Source organism: Balaenoptera musculus, chromosome 16, assembly GCF_009873245.2.
Source record: "Balaenoptera musculus isolate JJ_BM4_2016_0621 chromosome 16, mBalMus1.pri.v3, whole genome shotgun sequence".
Lineage (NCBI taxonomy): Eukaryota > Metazoa > Chordata > Mammalia > Artiodactyla > Balaenopteridae > Balaenoptera > Balaenoptera musculus.
This window is the reverse complement of record NC_045800.1, coordinates 70,118,220-70,137,493: the sequence shown is the minus strand read 5'-3', so window position 1 is coordinate 70,137,493 and position 19,274 is coordinate 70,118,220. Positions and strand designations below refer to the sequence as shown.

Sequence of the window (19,274 nt, the reverse complement as noted above, 5' to 3'; positions counted from 1 at the left end):
CCAATGAAAACTATGGCCAGCAAAGGCTCGAGGGAGCTTCTCTGGTTGGCAATACTCTGCAACTGTCACACTTTGTGGCCAGAAGGAGATAATGCTGTCTATGAATTTCATGGTCCATGTGTAGACCCTCCTGTACTTTGTGCCCTAGGCATCTCCTCCCTTGGTTGATTTTAATTTGCATCCTGGCTCTGCAATAAATCACAGGCACAAGTATCACAGTTTTCAGTGAGCTTTATGAGTCCTTGTAGTGAATTATCAAACTGAAGAATAGGTCTGGGAAACCCTCAAACTTGTAAGAGAGGCAGTCTTGTGGGGATTACACCTAAAAACTGTACAGTTGGTTAAACTCATTGCTGTGCTATACAAAAGTTTTTTTTTTTAATTTTTAACTGAAGTAGAGTTGATTTACAATGTTGTGCCAATCTCTGCTGTGCAGCAAACTGACTCAGTTATATACATATAGACATTCTTTTTTCTTTTTAATATTCTTTTCCATTATGGTTTATCACAGGACATTGAATATAGTTCCCTGTTACACAGTAGGACCTTGCTGTTCTGAGGTTTTGATTTACATATTTTGTTGCTTAACCTTTACAACTCTACATGGTAGGTACTACTATTATGAAGACAGTGAGACATAGGGAGAATAAATGATTTAATTTCATCCAGATATTAAGAGCAAAGGGCAGAGTAGAGATTTGAACCAGGAAATCCAACATCAAGGCTTATGTTCTTAATATATTACATTGCCTTCCTAAATGACTGCTAGGTTTCTGTTGTCTTTTTCAGCAATTACATTCTCTGAATCTATGACTAGAAGATCTCTAAGGTCATATCATGCCATGTAAATCTATGAGTAAACAGTAATTCAGACTGAATTAAAAACAAATCTTAAATAATCTTTATTATATTTTACTTGGTCATTGTTTCAATTGTCATTTTTATTAGAAAGTCTTAATTCTTTGTACTATTAAGAATAGATATTAAAAATGCTGTATTAACATAAAAAGCATATGTCAAAGTATATCAACAGTAGCCTAAAACAAACTAAACTAATTCATTTGAAGAAAACTATTTCCAAAATAAAAACTGCAAGACAAACTAATTACATTAGAATTTCCTATATCTTGGGAAATAATAGTTGTTTTTATTGACAAGACAAATTATAATCAGGCATATGCCTTCCACTCTAAAAGAATAATTTTAATTACTTTATAATACTTTCTAAGTACACAATTTTAACACCACTATAATCAAGATTTGTTTTTTACTTAAATTTTATTTGTCCATGTTTCTCTAAAGTATTCATAATTACAATTTTTAAAGCTGCATAATCTCTCAGAAAATTAACACCATTCACAGATTTTCAGACATCAAAGTTGTTTCTTTTTTTCTTCTTTAGTAGGACTTAATGAACAACTTCCTGCATGTAACATTATACCTTTAATTTTTCTATCTGCAGGACTATCTGGCTCATATTAGGTATCTGATAAACATTGGCTGAACTGACTATAATTCTTACTTTTTTAAGAATTATTTTATAAGGATAATTTCCTAAGAGTAGAATTAATGAATCAAAGAGTAGAAACTTCTTTATGGTCCTTACAAAATAATACTTTCCCCCCAAATAATGTCATTTTATGACCCACAAGAAATGAAAGACATGCTCATTCACTGGAATCCTTTCTAGTATTAGACTTTGTTATTTAAAAAATCTAATACTTTACTATATATAATTTGATCTCTTAAAGTGCTTTACCTTCCTGAGAAATAATAATCCTGAAGGTTTATTATCTTTACTACCATTTCATTATTTACTGAAGTACAAAGAACTGTAAAACTTAAATTCTAATTCTGAAAACTCAACTATCGATATGTAAAAACTCTCTAAATGAATTTATGTGAAAGCTCATTTCATAGCTGGAATGTGGCATATCTTCACATTTCAGTAAAATTTGGTTGAAGTCATAATCTAACCAAGTTTGGAAATATAAGAGACATAAATGTAAGTCTGTCCCAAAGAGAGGTGAATTCTGTTCTACTTTGAGAAGGTTTCTTTCAGAACAGAGAGCAACTAAAAAGTATTTTCACTAGGCAAAAAGCCTAAAGGAAACATATTGATGAAGGCTCACATGCTTATGATCTGATCGCAATTCCTGGTCAAACCAGAATAACTTATCTAGCAAAGGAAAAGTTGCATTGGGAAGAAGGAGAAGTCAGAGCTTCCTAAAACTCATTCCAGAAATTCAGATAAATTACTGTAGATTGGCCTATTTAGTTGACAATGAAGATATAAGTTCATTTCCCCCCATGACAACTTAAGGAATCACATTTGTATTTGATTAGAAAGAGGGCATCTATTATAAACATTTTTATTGTTTGTTTTTGACTACTTGCCATGTAAAATTGGTAACTTAACAAACACATTTTTACCACAACTGGCTGATGATGCTCTCTTGTCCTTTGATCTTAGCATAAAGTAATAGCCAGGAAACTTGCTGTAACTCCCAGTGGGGTTCTTTTTCACTAGCTGGGATAGAGTAAATCTATCACTTTAAAATAAGCATTTCCTCACTGTCTAAGATGGGTAAGGCACTGTGCTAGAGTCCTAGGATGATACAGAGGTGACTAAGACATGATCCTGTCCTCAAAGAACTTACAATCTGGTAGAGAAAGACAGACATGTGAACAAATAGGTATAATACAAAGCAGAATGTACTAGTTGTTAAAATAAAGGTACAAAAACAATGTTCTATAGGAGCACAAGATGGTAAAATTAATTCTGGATGGGGTGATCTGGAAGGCTGGGCCAGCAGAAAAGTAGTAGAAAACTCAGCCCCTTAGAAAATGCAGCAGTGTTACAGCCCAGCTGGGTTAGGGTCGAAGCCCCACTCCCCACAGAAGGTTTTCCTAAAGGAGATGGAGCCAGGGCCCTAACCCAGTTAGGTAGGCGATTCGTTGATTTCAATTATGAATGCAACACTTTCTTTCCCTGGTGCAGATAAATGTGATTTCATGAGTATTTTGCTTCATTAAAAAATAAAATTTAACAACATATTAAGTAACTTACATAAAAATGTAAGTTACCTTGGCCTCCATCATCAAAATGGCCTCAGGTGGTACCATGATCCTACAGGACCAAGCCAAAAAAAAAAAGAAGACACCACTTCAGCATGTTACATATGTGGTGCTCCAATACATGTTCTGCTATTGATATCCTGGGAAGAAAGATGAGGAGACAATTCCAGAGAAGTAACCTGGGTATTATACTATCCCATATTTTATTGAAGTTTTATTTATTTTTAAACTTTTAAAGTAAACTTTAGAATAGGTTAAAGAGATAAAAGGATTTTTTTTGTCCTGTCATGATTCCAAAAACCAGCAGGTATATTGTTGGTTTCCACTGATTTCTTAGAATAAGAAGGAGACTAGATAATATAACCAACATGCAATATTTAACAGGTACCACACAAGGTGTGAAACAACTGGAAAGAAGATAATACAAACATATGTTTAAGTACAAAGGAACAGGAAAGCAACTATCAGGTGCACAGAATTACAAACATTTAATTCTCTACAAAATTCTGTAGAGAATTAAAAACAAGACTAACTTTCTACTGTGTTTCAGCCTATTACTACCTCATATGTATCCCTAAAATAACTCAAATTTGTATGTATAGTATTTCATTATGCTATATGAATTTAAAAATTCTGAGTTTCATAACTGCTGCTTGTAGATTTCCTTAAATAAGCCTCATTTTAGTGAACAGATAAACAATAGACTCTTAGTCACATGTATTATACATAAATGAATGTTTGCCAAGTCTTATGAAAGTTAAAATGATTATTTTCTAGAGTATATCATACATTCTGATTTCAATCGTTTGTTCTATTAATTTTTACAACCCCCTGAAACAAAGAAAGAAAGGAAACAGGAAGAAAGGAAGACATTTCCTGACTATCTGAATTAAGGAAGATCACATTAGACAGACTTTCTTTAAATATAAACATACAATTCAAATAGACTTTCTCTCATAAAACTAGCTGAGCAAACCATGAAACAAATATGACAAAGAGTTACAGTATCTGTAATAATATTTTAAAAGTTCATAATATTAGAAAAACACAAAACCCTAATAAGTAATTGAAAAAACAGTTCACAAAAATACAAGTTCCTAATAAATATGAGAAAGTACTCATCCCATTAAAGAAATGCAAATTAAAACAATAAAATAGTATTTTAAAATATCAATTTAGCAGATATAAAAATAATAACATTCAATTCTGCACTTCTTAAACCTCTCAAACTGTAAAAATCCTCCTTTTCCAATGTTTGTTTGGGTTTTACAAGATGTTCTGAAAATAAGTAATCAATGCTTACAGGCAGGGTGGGGGGGAGCTGGGGGGTTAGGGTCAGGGTGAAATGAAAACACTCATACACTGGGGACAATAGTAGTAAGTACAACTTTCAAATAATTTGTGGAGTATTAGGATATTTTTAGATTTTTCTTGTTTTCAAGTTCATACCCTTGTGATTCTACTACCGTGAATCTAAGTTTTAAAAATAATCAGATTCAGAAAAAGATTTACATATTTATAATAATGGTATTTATTACAGCTATTTATAATCACAAAAAATTAGAAACAACTACAATACCAAACATTAGGGAAATGGATCATTATAGGATCAAATATTATGCAGCCAATAAAACTTGAGGACAAATGTATAGGATAAAACATTAAGTAAAAAAAAAACCAGGATCTACAATTTTAATGCAGGTTCAGCTAAAACTATGATTAAAAGAAAGCACAGGGGCTTCCCTGGTGGCGCACTGGTTGAGAGTCTGCCTGCCAGTGCAGGGGACGTGGGTTTGTGCCCTGATCTGGGAAGATCCGACGTGCCGCAGAGTGGCTGGGCCCGTGAGCCACGATTGCTGAGCCTGTGCATCTGGAGCCTGTGCTCCGCAACAAGAGAGGCCGCGATGGTGAGAGGCCCGCGCACAGCGATGAAGAGTGGCCCCCGCTTGCTGCAACTGGAGAAGGCCCTTGCACAGAGGCGAGGACCCAACACAGCCATAAATAAATAAATAAATAAATTTTAAAAAATAATCTGTTAAAAAAAAAAAAAAAAGAGTATAAACCCCAAATGCCAGTCCCCTCCCCATCCCTCCTTGCCTGATCCTCCTAACCTAAGTGATTCCTCCTGCCTCTAAACTTGCATAGCCCCTTGTGCTGCTGTAGGTTTCCACCACCTGTTATTAAAAAAAAAAAAAAAAAAAGAAAGCACAGATTTTGTATCCTGCTGCTTTTCTGAATTCCCTTATTAGCTTGTATGTGTGTGTGTGTGTGTGTGTGTGTGTGTGTGACCACACAAGGTCATACCATCTGCAAACAAATAATTTTACTACTTCTTTTTCAATTTAGATGCCTTTTTTTTCCCCTTGTCTAAGTGTCATCCTTCTCTTCCGGAAAAGCTTCCAGTTTTTTCACAATTGAGTAGGATGTTAGCTAAGCAGAAGGATATAAAATCAGCACATGGAAGTCAACTGCATTTCTATACTATAATAATGAACAATCTGAAAATAAAATTAACAATACAATTCCATACACAATAGCATAGAAAAGAATTAATTACCTAGGAATTAACCACAGAGGTGAAACACTGGTACACTGGAAACTATAAAACATTGTTAACAAAATTTAAAAGAGACATAAATAAACGGAAAGATATGTGTTCATGGACTGGAAGGCTTACTATTGTTAAGAGATCAATACTATCCAAAGTGATCTATACATTCAATGCAATTCCTATAGAAATCCCCATGTTTCTTGCAGAAATAGAAAGATCCATCCTGAAACTCATATGGAATCTCAAGGGACACCAAACAGCCAAAACGATCTTGAAAATAAAAAAAGTTGAGGGACTTATACTTCCTGATTTCAAAACTTCCTACAAAGCTTCAGAAATCAAAACAGTGTGGTACTGGCATAAAGAGAGACATAGAGACCAACGGAACAGAATAAAGAGCCCAGAAATCAAATCTTACATATACGGTAAAAGAAGTTTTGACAATAGTGTCAAGAACATTCAGTGGAGAAAGGACAGTCTCATTAACAAATGGTGCTGGGAAACTGGATATTCACAACAGAGGAATGAAGTCGAGCATTATCTAATGCCCTATACAAAAATTAACTCAAGATGGATCAACAGCATACACGTAAGGCCTAAAACAATCAAACTCTCAGAAGAAAACATATGACAAAAACTTCATGACACTGGATTTGGCAGTGATTTCTTGTATATGACACTAAAGGCAAAGATAATAAAAGAAAAAATAGACAAATTTAACTTACTGAGAAATTTAAAATGTTATGCATGGAAAGACATTATCACCAAAGTAAAAAGACAACCCACAGAATGATAGAAAATGTTTTCCAGATCAAATCTGATAAGGGATTAATATCCAGAATACTACAGAGAACTCCTAAAACTCAACATAAAAACAAACAACCCAATTCAAAAATGGTCAAAGAATTTGAAGAATCATTTTTCCAGAGAAGATATACAAATGGCCAATAAAGCACATGAAAAGATGTTCAACATCACTAATCATTAGGGAAATGCCAATCACAACAAGGAGGTAGCACCTCATATCCAGTAGGATGACTATTATCAAAAAACTGAAAAAAAAAGCAACTGTTGGCTAGAATGTAAAATAGTATGGCTGCTCTGACAGTAACCGCAAAAAAATTAAGAGATAGAATTATCATATAATCCAGCAATTACACTTCTGAATATTTACCCCAAAGAAGTGGAAGCATGGTCTCAAAGAGATATATGTACCCCCACGAGCACAGCAGTATTCTTCACAATAGCCAAGAGGTGGAAGCAACACAAGTGTACACCAACAGACAAACGACTGAACATGATGTGGTATGTACATACAATAATATAAAGGAAGGAAATTCTAACACAGGCTACAACATGGATGAACACTGCAGACATTGTGCTAAGTGAAATAAGCCAGTCACAAAAAGACAATACTGTATGATTCCACTTATATAGGTACAGAGTAGTCAAAATCATGGAGACAGAAAGTAAAATGGTGGCTGCTAGGGGCTGGGAAAAGGGGGGAATGGGGAGTTGATGTTTAATTGGTACAGAGTTTCAGTTCTATAAGATGGAATAATTTCTGTAGACTGTACAACAATGTGAATGTACTTAATGCCACTAAACTTCACACTTAAACATAAGTAAAATGGAAAATTCTATGTTAAGCACATTGCACCACAATTCAAAAAAATTATTTAACTCTGTGCTTGAAAAAAAAAGGCAGAGAAATATATTTTATAAGAAAATATGTCAAAGAATTAAGTTAGATATTCCTTGGAAGCCAAAACAGAATGATTATGATTTTCTAGTTTATACCATTTAGCACTTTCCAAGTTTTTAATAATATGTACTTGCTTTTATATATAAAAAAAAGTTGAATTTTAAAAAGAAGTTTGGTGCTTATTCAAGTAGTTTTGTGAGGTTAAAAGATTTTCAACAGAAACAAATTTCTAAAATTATGATAAAAATTATTAAACAGTATTTCCTAATAGAAATTTTCTCCAAAATCAGTAATTTACAAATATACATTAGGAATTCACCTTGATTTTAACTCTCTCTAATAAAGGGCAAAGATTTTTCTAAAGTTCTGTTTATTCTTTAACTATGACACTAAGGCATACTTTTTGGTATTATTGATATTACTGCTTCCTGCTTTTGAGACTTTTCATACAAAATTCACATATATGTGATAATTACAGATTTTTTCCAATTTTTGAGTTAAGGTTTATAGAATCAAAAAGCATGCTAGTCATGGTTTTAAAAAACTTCATATTAACAATCCAACATATTCATTCAACAAATATTTTTTAAAAAATCTATCATGGATAAAATTATCTTCTTTATTTTCCTAGAGTATTCAAACTATCCTATCAAAACTATAACTCATAAGTATCACCTTTCATCTTTCCATATTATATTTTCTTTTTAAAACGCCATTAATTCATTTCATCATCTCTCTCCTTCCCTCTCTGTCTTTGCTTTTTAACCACTTAACTCCTCAGACTTTTAAAGGGTTAACTAACTAAAAGAGAAAATTTATAAGCAGTACAATTATCAGCAAGTAAAACTATCCTTGTAAGTAGTTAATTTATGTTGAAAAAATCTGAAATACCTACCCTGATAATATATATACCAAATACCTGAAATAACGTTTCAATGGCTTTAACATATTTCTTTGATATTAATGTAAGAAAATTATTTCATTCAAACAAACTGAATAAATATTAAATGCCGAATACCCTGCCAGGAAACAGGGATAACAATGGTTAAAGAGATGTGGCTTTTTTCCCACAGAATTAATGATACTGTTTAGTTAGTACGTTTCTTTTATAAAACTCTGCAAACTGAGAATTTATTGAAATCTACTATTTTCTTAAATGGAATACCTCCTGATATGAAATAATTTTACTTATTACCTTAACATCCACAGTTGACCCTTAAACAACATGGGGATTATGACCTGACCCTCCATGCAGTTGAAAATACGTGTATATAATTTTATAGTTGGCCCTCCAAATCTGCAGTCCCCCATCTGCGGATTCAACCAGCTGTAAATAGTACAGTACAGGGGTATATATTTATTGAAAAAAATCCATGTATAAGTGGACCCCACAGTTCAAACCCATGTTGTTCAAGGGTCAACTGTAATTTCACATTAAATATCTGCTATTATCCACAATGACTCACTCAATTTTGACAAAATTTAACGAACTAAGGAAAATTATATGCTACTGAATGATTTATAAAAAGTACCCTCTTATCGTTCACTTACAAAGTCTCATTCAACACAGTTCTTTCACACTGCATACAAATCAATCAAGTATCTCTCAGCAGTCGTCAATTCATGTTTCCCCTAGCTGAACAGAATAAACTATTTATGGACTAAATATGCTGAAAGAGTACTAACAAAAAGACACACAGAATTGTTTAACAAAATGAAAGCAGTATTTTGAAATATCTGCCAGATACTTCGGAGCCTCCTCAGGAATATTAACCTATAATCACTAAGATAAATCTAAACTTATATTTAGCTCTTATTCTTTTAAAACAAACAACTGAAAATGCTTAATGAAATAGGAATATAGATCTTACCAATGCAGGCCACTGAATCTGTTTGCTCTTTGATCCCTGAGTCTGGCTAGGGTTGTTCCTTCTGGCCCAGATTAAGTGGTATTCCACCAAGAAGGCTGAAAAATCTTCATAAACTTTAACCCACTCTCGTTTATCCCACTCAAGATGATCAAATTCCACATAAACCTATGGAAAAGAAAACATAAACTCCATAAACAACGTAGAGTGTGATATTTTAAAATATAAGCCATGAAGTTAAATTAGAAAAGCCATTAACAAATTCATTATTCAAATTAACATTTCTCTTAAAAATCATTATTTATCTAACATCTCCTTAACCAAATTATAACCCTGACTTATTGCATGGCAGGAAGATAAACTGTAAGTTTATTAAGAAAAGCAATTTACACAATATTGGTCAGTACAGACCAGCGAATATCTACTAAAGACATACTAAAGAACTACGTTGATACTGATGATTCTAGAAGCAGAAGTCAGGAAATGTTTTCTAAGGACCAAATAGTAAATATTTTAGGCTTTGCAAACCATATGGCCTCTGTCATAACTACTTATTTCTGACTTTGTAGTATCAAAGTAGCCACAGACAATATGTAAACAAATGAGTTTGGCTTTGTTCCAATAAAACTTTAATTACAAAGACAGGAGGCAGTGCAAGGATGGTTCAACATATGAAAAATCAATCAATGTAATATACCACATTAACAGAATGAAGAAAACTACATGATCATCTTAACTGACAAAGAAAAAGCATTTGACAAACTCAACACCCTGTCATAAAAATAGTCCAACTAGGAATAGAAGGAAACTACCTCAACTTAATGAAGATAATAATGAAAAACTCACAGCTGAATCATACTCAATGATGAAAGACCGAAAGCTTTTCCACCAAAACAGGAACAAGACACGTGTGTTATATTTGGAAAACTGAAGCTGACGCTTCTATGCTAAGTCATTCAATCATTCAACTCTTCTTTCCCCACCGTCATCCTTTTCATTCATAGAGCTGTCCTCCCTATTACATTATGAGTTATGCTGGAGGCCGTCTTGTTCTTTTTTTTTTCCACCCATCTTTTGCTCCCTTACACCTGAAGTGTTTCAGTTTCCACTTATTTAAATTCTGTTTGTTCTTCTGGCCTTGTTCAAGTTCTTAGAGGATGTTTATAACCCCCACTTCGATTCAAATATTTGAACATTTACAAGCAGTTTTTTTCCCCAGTTTATATTAGTATATAATCAAATAATGGGTACAAGCTCACTGAGGGCAGAACTGTTTTAGTGTTCACTGCAGTGCTGCATACATACAAAGTGCTTTACAAATATTACATATCTCCTGCCTGTTGCAGTCATCGACTTTTAAACATGGAGGCAAACTGCTAAAACATATGTTTGATTTTGAGATATCTGTGCTCCTGCCCATTAGGAAGCTAGTTAGATATGCTTACCTATTAGAAGTGGGAAAGAGAAATACATTGTTCAAGGATTTAATCTCTGTTCATGGTTATCCACATGAAGGCACAGCAGAAGCTCTGTTGGCTTCTTATAAAAATGCATCCTTAGGGGTTGAGCTGAGGTCCAAATGGTGTTATGCAAATATTTCAAACTATACCACTTTCTCCACTACTTTAAATCTTTCAAGATTCTCGTTTACTCAATTGTGGTATAAATGGGTTTTGGGAAACTCCAGGAAACTGAAGCTGAGATAAGTCTCAGCTTAGCACTATCTTTGCTTTCCCCTCATGGACAGTAATAAGGTCTTGTTGACAAAATATTTCAGCCAAGAACCTAAAGAACCAAGGTTTATAAACGTCTCTTTATCTAAAAGGACATATTCAATGTAAATTCTTCCAAATGCAAAGCCCTTGATATAAAATTAAAACTTTTAGCTTGAAGTGAACTTTCTAAACTCATAGTTTTTCTTGCATGGACAGTGTCATGGGCAGTTTTAGGAAATCTGCTAGGACCCTGGGGACAAAAGGAAACTAAAACTAGACGTCCTGCTGCTTCTTTGCTATGCAGCCAATTTACCTCCATACTATCAACAACAGTGAAGGATTTGAGACTTGACTGTAGACAGACAGGTAGGTAGGTAGATAAATAGTTAGACAGTTGTGTGTGTGTGTGAATCTCTTATTTTTCTACAAAATAAAACAATGACCAGTAACTAGGAAAAGCCCCTATTCTTTCACAATATACTCTATTCAATGACATTTATAAAGAAAATTAAAGTCACACAACTGTTTCTGTGGTAAAATCAAATGATATAAGACAAATTTAGTTATTTTTACCATGGTTTCAATAATAATAATAATAATAATGTTGATATTATATCAATTTAGTGCAATGCAGGCCTCATCTTTTTATTTACTGCAAAGGAAGGGCGGGGATCTACATAATGTCATGTGAGAACTATGAAGAGTTCCCAGGCTTGATTCTGCCAAAACCAACCAGCCACCACAGGCTAAAACTACTTAGACTCTAAGAATCTTTAATGTTAAAAATAAAAGCGTTAGACTATACTAACATTTCTCAAAATATAATCTATATTATAGAATCATCATTTCTTTGTATATAAATAAGCATTAGGGAAGCCAAATAAGTCATGCACAAAGTTCATGAACTAACAAGTTAAAGTAACAAATGTCTAATTTTACCAGAGGTCTTCTCAAGTCTTTTAACATGCCAGTGTTCATTATGCATTATTAATAATAAGAGAGTTCATTCCGTCAGATTTTTCCCAATTTCTTTGTCCATAAAATCTTCTATTATGGGGTACTTAATATTTTTCTATAAAATAGCAGTAGGGGGAAAAACAGACTAGTTTTTTCACACGATTTACCTGTCTACAAATTTATATAAATAATTTGGTAATAAGAAATCAAGGGGGAGGGAGAGGAGGGAGATTAGCAGATGCAAACTGAATATTATATATAGGATGGGTAAACAATAAGGTCCTACTATACAGCACAAGGAACTATATTCAAAGTCCCGTGATAAACCATAATGGAAAAGAATATGAAAAAGAATATATATAAATAACATACATAACCCTTTAAAATAACTTTTATAAACAAAAAAACAAAAAAAGAAATCAAGGGGGGGCCAAAACCTGGTCATCTCTGCCCAAATACTCAAAGAGGTAGGTAACTAGATAGTAAATTAATGGGGTTTAAAGTGTAATACAGTAAATGTTTTACTCAAAACATTAAAAAATGCCCTATGTCTTTATAAAATCAGAAATGTTTAACTATGGCTTATTAATTCATACATGTTAAAAATTAAATTATCAAATTAAAATGGTAATTATAGCAGATTTAGTTGACCTTCCTCTCTAATGAATAAAGCATATTTATTTCAAAAGATATTTTGTAAGCAGATATTTTATATAAAAGTAAGTAATGAAATAGAGGAATACGATAAATCAACAAAGTAATGTTTTTATTATTACTGGCTTAGAGTCATATTTAAAATAAGTTTTCTAGATTATTGGAAGAAATTGTGAAAACAAAATTAAAATCACTTGGTGACTTCATTTATTAGTTAAGACAAAAAAGACATTACAGAAAATAATTTCATATAAATTACATAAAATAAGGAAGCTAGGTCTCTTTTTAATTTTACTTTACAAAAAACGTAAACAAATGTAACCATAATTTTAGGTTACTTCAAAAGTTTACACTTTTATTAACATTAAAAAGGGTCAAAATTAATAGGCACTCATATGAACTAGCCCAAGCTTAAACAAAGAGTATGCTGAGCAATAATCAATAAATCTAAGAATTATTTTAAAGAAATAGGTTGATCTTAGAAAATAATGAACTGTAAATTTAGAATTAAACCTGAGAAATAGTCTGACATAATCCAAGGTATAAGCGGTGTGAAACAATGTTAAGTGGCTTCTGCTATTTTCTCTCTCTTTTTTTTATTACAGCCATCCTAGTAGGTATGATAAAATCCAACATTTTAATAAACAAGTATTATATTCTGTGTAGCCGTATTAAATTTGCTATGGTGAACTGAAATTAAAATCGTAAGGACAATTCTACAGAGGAGTCCAATACATATTCACACCAAAACAGTATATTACTATAATGACAATCGCAAGTAAAATTACAATACACATTGCGATATATAAATCTAGGTTCTGAAAATGCTAAAATAGTCTGGGGATCACAGATAACCATTCATTTCCCAAGGGGCATTCAAACCTCTATCAGAGTTAACCAGTATTATTGATAATGGAAATAAAAGCACTACCAGTAACAACAACAAAAACAGCTAACACTTCAATAGTGCCTGCTATTCCATATATTAAGCCATTTAATCATTACATATACCCTGTAAGTAGGCACTATTAGGATCAACTTTTTCAAAAGCAGAAACTGAGATATAGAGAAATTAGTTGCCTAAGGTCAAACCCTAGTAAATGATGGAGTCAATGAAAACAATAAAATAGCTTCTAAGAGGCTTCACAGTTATACAGCAGCATAGTCCCTACAAGGTGATGCACACAGCAAGTGATAAATCACTTGAATAGAGAGGGATGTCTGGGTAGCTGACTCCTTTGTGGCAGAAGAACCACACACTTAAAATGGCCTTAAGATTTTCCACAATGAGTCTGCAAGTTAGAGCCCTAGGGGGCAAAATGAGAAAAAGGGTCAAACAAAGATAGCAAATAGTAAAATAAAAGAGACCAAGCTTGCTTTCAGTACCTATATTGTTAAATAAAAGAGACTAAGCTTGCTTTCAATATCTATATTGCTTATTCCTCTTCTCTATGACTTACTTACCTAATAGTCTTACTACTTGGTGTACAACAAGATGCATCAAGAAATGCAAACTATTCAAAGATGCTTAAGTTACAATTACCTTCTTTACATCTAATGAAAAAGAATTATATTCCCATCATCTTCAAAGTTCCTTATTACATTATATAATTCAGTATATATACTACTATCTTTTGGATAAATTATGCATAGTATTTAACATAATATCATTGATGATGATGACTGTCTTAGTCTGCTTGTGCCGCCTTAACAAAATACCATTAAACAACAAAAACTTATTTTCTCACAGTTCCAGAGGCTGGAAAACTGAATAGAGCAAGGTCTGTTTATGAGGAGGACTCTCCCCTTGGTTGTAGACAAGCTGCCTTCTCACCGTGTGCTCACATGACCTCTTCTTTGTGGGAGCACAGATGGTCTCTTCTTATTAGGGCACTAATCCAATCATGAGGGTCCCAGCCTCATGACTTCACCTAACCCTAATTATCTCCCAAAGACCCCATCTCCAAATACCTTCGCTTCACATTGGGAGTTAGGACATATGAATTTGGGGGGGGGACACAAACACCAAGTCTATAACATTAGTAATGATAGCAGCAGCTGAAATTTGAGGGCTTACAATGTGTTGGGTAAGGTTTTACAAAAGAGAAAACTAAGGCATAGAGAAGTTAAGCAATTTACGGCTTTTGGACAATTATTCAAATGATACACAACTGAAAATGGCTAAAAAGGACGAAAACCATCAGTTCAGCTCTTTTTTAGCATAAGGAGGCATTTTAGAGACCACACTAGTTTCTAGACAATATAAAAGATGAGGAAGAGAGAGAAGGAGCTTTACCAAACAAGGAGGAAAAAGCTTTCCAGGAGCACAAACTCTGGGGATGCTTTTAAAGCACAGGAATGAATTAATGAAGAGAGTTCTTCTATAGGTTAAAAGGGATTCCTGGGAATAGTTTACAAAACTGAAGGCATTAGGATGTAACTCAAGAGTTTAAAGGAGAGGGAGAACAACTAAATATATAACAAAGAAAAACCTAAGTTAAATGCAAAGTCCTGAATACTGCAAATGCTTGTTAATAAATCCCCAACATAATTTGTTTAGAGAAAGACTCAAATTCTGGTTTTGGTCTTTTGAGACATGATTAGAAATTGTATTAACTATTAATGTTTTTATAGAAAAGAGGTCAAATGCAGAAGCTCCCATAATATATCATTCTAATTCTAGGAGTACTTTTAAAAGTAGGCTGGAAATCTTACAACACAACATGAGTATCAACCGTCTACTAAGTATGTTAGCTTTTGATTTTTTTTCCTTAGCAATTGATTATTATCCTCTTAAGCTCAGTCCTAGAGCTCCACAGTTTTGAAAATTTATGCTGGAAGTCTTCTACTTTCAATCACCCAACTGGCAAGCCATTCTCAAAACTTTTCTGCCGCTATTACTGCTACCAACTCCAAATCCAGTGACCCCTTTCATAGCTTTCTGTTGCAGCTACAAGATGCTTTGTTCCTTCCTTCTTGTAAAAGAACTTAATAAAAAACTGGGTCTTTCCTCCCCCTGTCTATAACAGAGACTATACTATGTTCTTGTCTATAACCATGTGGTCTTTCTTTAACTGGGCTCCAGAAGACAGTGTAATAGGCAGTTAACCCTTCAGGTAGCTGAGGCAGCTCAAAATCATCACTGATACTCTTCTTTTCAGATTTGGTTTTCCAATTAAGTAACTTCTCAAAGAGTTGGCCAGAAGTAAAATATATTTCTCTGATACTTTGAATTAAAAAATCAAGTACTTTTATTCCTTATTTTCACAGTACTGAAAACTACTTCTGCTTTTACTTTATTTCTTTTGTACTGTTAATTTCCTCCATTTACCTTCTGAAATAGATTTTTAAGAAAGTTACCATAGAAATAAAGACTTGCTATAATAATGAAAGCAGTGGTGAATGTCCTTTCTTTATACTATTTATAAAGAACTCAGCGCTGGGGCACTGGTAACTGATTTGTAAAATTAAAATACACTTCTGTTTCTCGATCTAACTGTTCATATGTATGTTAATAAAATATTTAATTAATTGGGATCGAGAAACAAGCTACTTATTTTATCAATGAAGAAAACTAAGTAATAAAGGAAAGGGTACCTTGAAAGGCAGAAACAAATATATCTGAGCAAAAATGTACTGTGTTCTAAATGTATTATTTGTATGTAGGACAATAGTACTGCTATCCATCTGAAATACAACAGAACTAAAAAATGAGCTAAAAGGCTCCTAACAAGCCAAGAAAGATGTTACAAATTCCATTCCCTACAGGCAAATACACTTTACCCAAAGGTAAACTCTCTCATCTTGTGTCAGATCTTACTGACACTAGTATAAAGATAATAATAATAATAAACTACATTATCTAGTTTCCAAGTCTAAAGTAGCTTATAAAAGCAAAACAGGGAGAGAGCCTCTGAAGACATGCTTCCATAGCATTCTAAAAACTATAAAAAAGTTTCATGAAGACTTTAGAAAATCTTTTACCCTAGGACTCAAAATTGGTCAGAAAATAGTATCACTGTATTATAATTTATATTAAATGGGCATTTGTTTAATTGAAAAATATACGCAAAACATTTTTTTAAAAACCCTGTATCATTTACTTTCATAGCACCATATACTTTGTCTTTGTACCATTTGACACAAATGAAATATGTCTGTGTATATTTAATGTTTGTCCCCTCTACTACTAGTTTGTAATAAATATGTTTAATGAGTGATGCAGAAAAAGTCTAAATTTATATCCAGAATCATCTAAGATGATGCAGAAATGTATTTTAGAAAAATCGCATGGAAATGGCTAATGTATTTAACACATATTCTATAACATTCATACACCAGCTTTATTCATAATTGCCAAAATTTGGAAGTAACCAAAGTGTCTTTCAATAGGTGAATAGATAAACAAGTTGTGGTACATCCATACAATAAAACATTACTCAATGATTAAAAAAAAAAAAGACCATCAGAATGAAACAGCTGTTTTTAGTCACTGTCAAAATTCACTACTAGTGTATTACTTACTTAATCAGTCTTTCTTTAATACTTCTACACTTCCAGTTAACTAACACAGTATTGAATATCAGAATTTGTATTTGGACAATTACACAAGGCTTTTCCTACCAACCTAAGGTCTCAAGACAGTGCCAGTGTAGAGTGTTATGAAGAGCACTGGGGAAAGAAATTTCAGCCACCTAGCTTTCGAGACATCAATAGCATTCAAGCAGTTAAGTCATCCGAAATTATAAGTAAAACTAACAGAATTTTTAAATAATGGTACCAGAATATTCACTATCAGAATAAGTACACTCATACTAAAATTGTGCACTCATTTTGAGGTAGATATTTATTTTATTTTTTCTATTGCAGAAAGAAAACTGTAAGATTCCAAGTCTTTTTATTTTATTTTTTGAATTGAAAACTAGGGCTTACTATCCTTGTTAAACATTTTAGATACAAGAATTACTCTAGGCATAGGAGAATGACCTCATTATGTTTCATCCCTATCATATACTTGGCTGATACCTGTATTAAAGGATAGCAGGTGTCATTACAAAGGGTCATCGCACAATTATTATTAGTTGTCTCACCCATATATGCTGTATTCCAAGACACAATTATCACCACAGTTCCTTGACACTTACTTTGTGGAGATCATCTGGACTTCCTTGACCTCAGATCCTTTGATCTTAAATTGAGTCTGAAACCATTTAAATTTCCTGGGCTGCCAAATTATCTTTCATGTGTTTTCGAGAATAGAGCCCTGTGTGGTGTTTTCTGTAAACATAAAGAGGATAACCTACCAAGCAATGATCAAAATATGGAATATACCTTTGCTTATTTCCAGGGACCTAGTTTTAGGCCACCCACCTCATAGGGCTAGAAAATCTATTAGTGGATCTACGTAAAAAATGTAAAGCCAATTTGTTGTACTTTTGGAGGCCCCCCCAATTAATTTTTTAGCAATAAATTTATAATTGTACTTTTCCTTCTGCCTCAAGGATACTGTGGCTAGCAATAGGTTTTATTATGAATTTGCTGAGTCATGTCTAAAAAGCACATAGTTACCATTAAGACTTTACCTTACTTCAACTATAAAGGGTAGTTCCATCTGGCAGATAAAAGTATGAATTTTTAAATTTATGAGAAAATAAACATGAGGAATATCCCTCCTCTCAAAAAACAAACAATTTGCACCTTTGAGACTGTATGTGCATTCTGACCAAATATACCTTTATCCCTAACAGAAGTCAGCCATAAATAAATAATGGACTCTTTCTATCATGGTGGGCCAGCAATCCAGTTTGACAGAGTCTGATCTCTGACTGAAGCTGAGATTAAGCACCAGAGCCCACAAACCTGAGAGAGGCACCTTGGTTTCTGGAGTCTTGGGTGGGAAGAGAATATATAACGCCATACACTCCTGATTCGCATCAAAGAAGTAAGCAGTATTTTAAGATAATAAAAAGTAGCAGAAATTGATCAAAATAAGTTTAGGACGTGTATGAGAAAATTACAAAACACGCATTTTAAAAAAATGCAGGTCTAAATAAAAGGACAGATACACTGTGTTTGTTACTTTAAAGACTCAATATTCTTAAAGAAGTAAAATTTCCCCCCAATTGATCTATAAACTCAATGCAATTCCAATAAAAATCCCAGCAGGATTTTTGCAGACTCTTAAATTTATATGAGGGCAAAAAGATATAGAATAGACCAAACTTCAAGAAAGAAGAAAAAAGTTGGATGACTCACACTAATTGGTTTTAAGACGTACTACAAAGCTACATTAATCAAGACAGTGTGGTAGTGACAAAAGACACACAAATCAATGTAAGAGAATAAAGTCCAGAAACAGATCCATATAGAACTGACAACTGATTTTTGACAAATGTACAAATGCAATTCAAAAGAGATAACCTTTTCAACAAATGATGCTGGGATAACTGGACACCCCTATGCAAACAAAACAAAACAAAACAAAACCCCCCGAAACCCTTCAATCCATACTTCACACCATATACAAAACTTAGGCCAAACAGGTTATAAAGTTAAACGTAAAACCTAAAACTTTTTGGTAAAAAGTCTTTGTGGGGGGCTTCCCTGATGGCGCAGCGGTTGAGAATCTGCCTGCCAATGCGGTGGACGCGGGTTCGAGCCCTGGTCTGGGAGGATCCCACATGCTGCGGAGCAACTGGGCCCGTGAGCCACAACTGCTGAGCCTGCGCGTCTGGAACTTGTGCTCC

General features: G+C 33.4%; 1 protein-coding gene across 8 annotated transcripts in view; it reads right to left on the bottom strand.

The window, feature by feature from the left end:
* Positions 1-19,274, bottom strand: part of JMJD1C (jumonji domain containing 1C) — a 318,677-nt gene that overhangs the window by 174,423 nt on the left and 124,980 nt on the right. For all 8 annotated transcript variants that reach the window (XR_005016920.1, XM_036829659.1, XM_036829660.1 and 5 more), the window contains exon 2: positions 9,206-9,370. Coding sequence is in view for 6 of the 8 variants with exons in the window: in XM_036829660.1 (XP_036685555.1) it covers positions 9,206-9,370 (165 nt within the window). In the remaining 2 variants the exon portion in view is untranslated. The remainder of the gene's footprint in view (positions 1-9,205; positions 9,371-19,274) is intronic.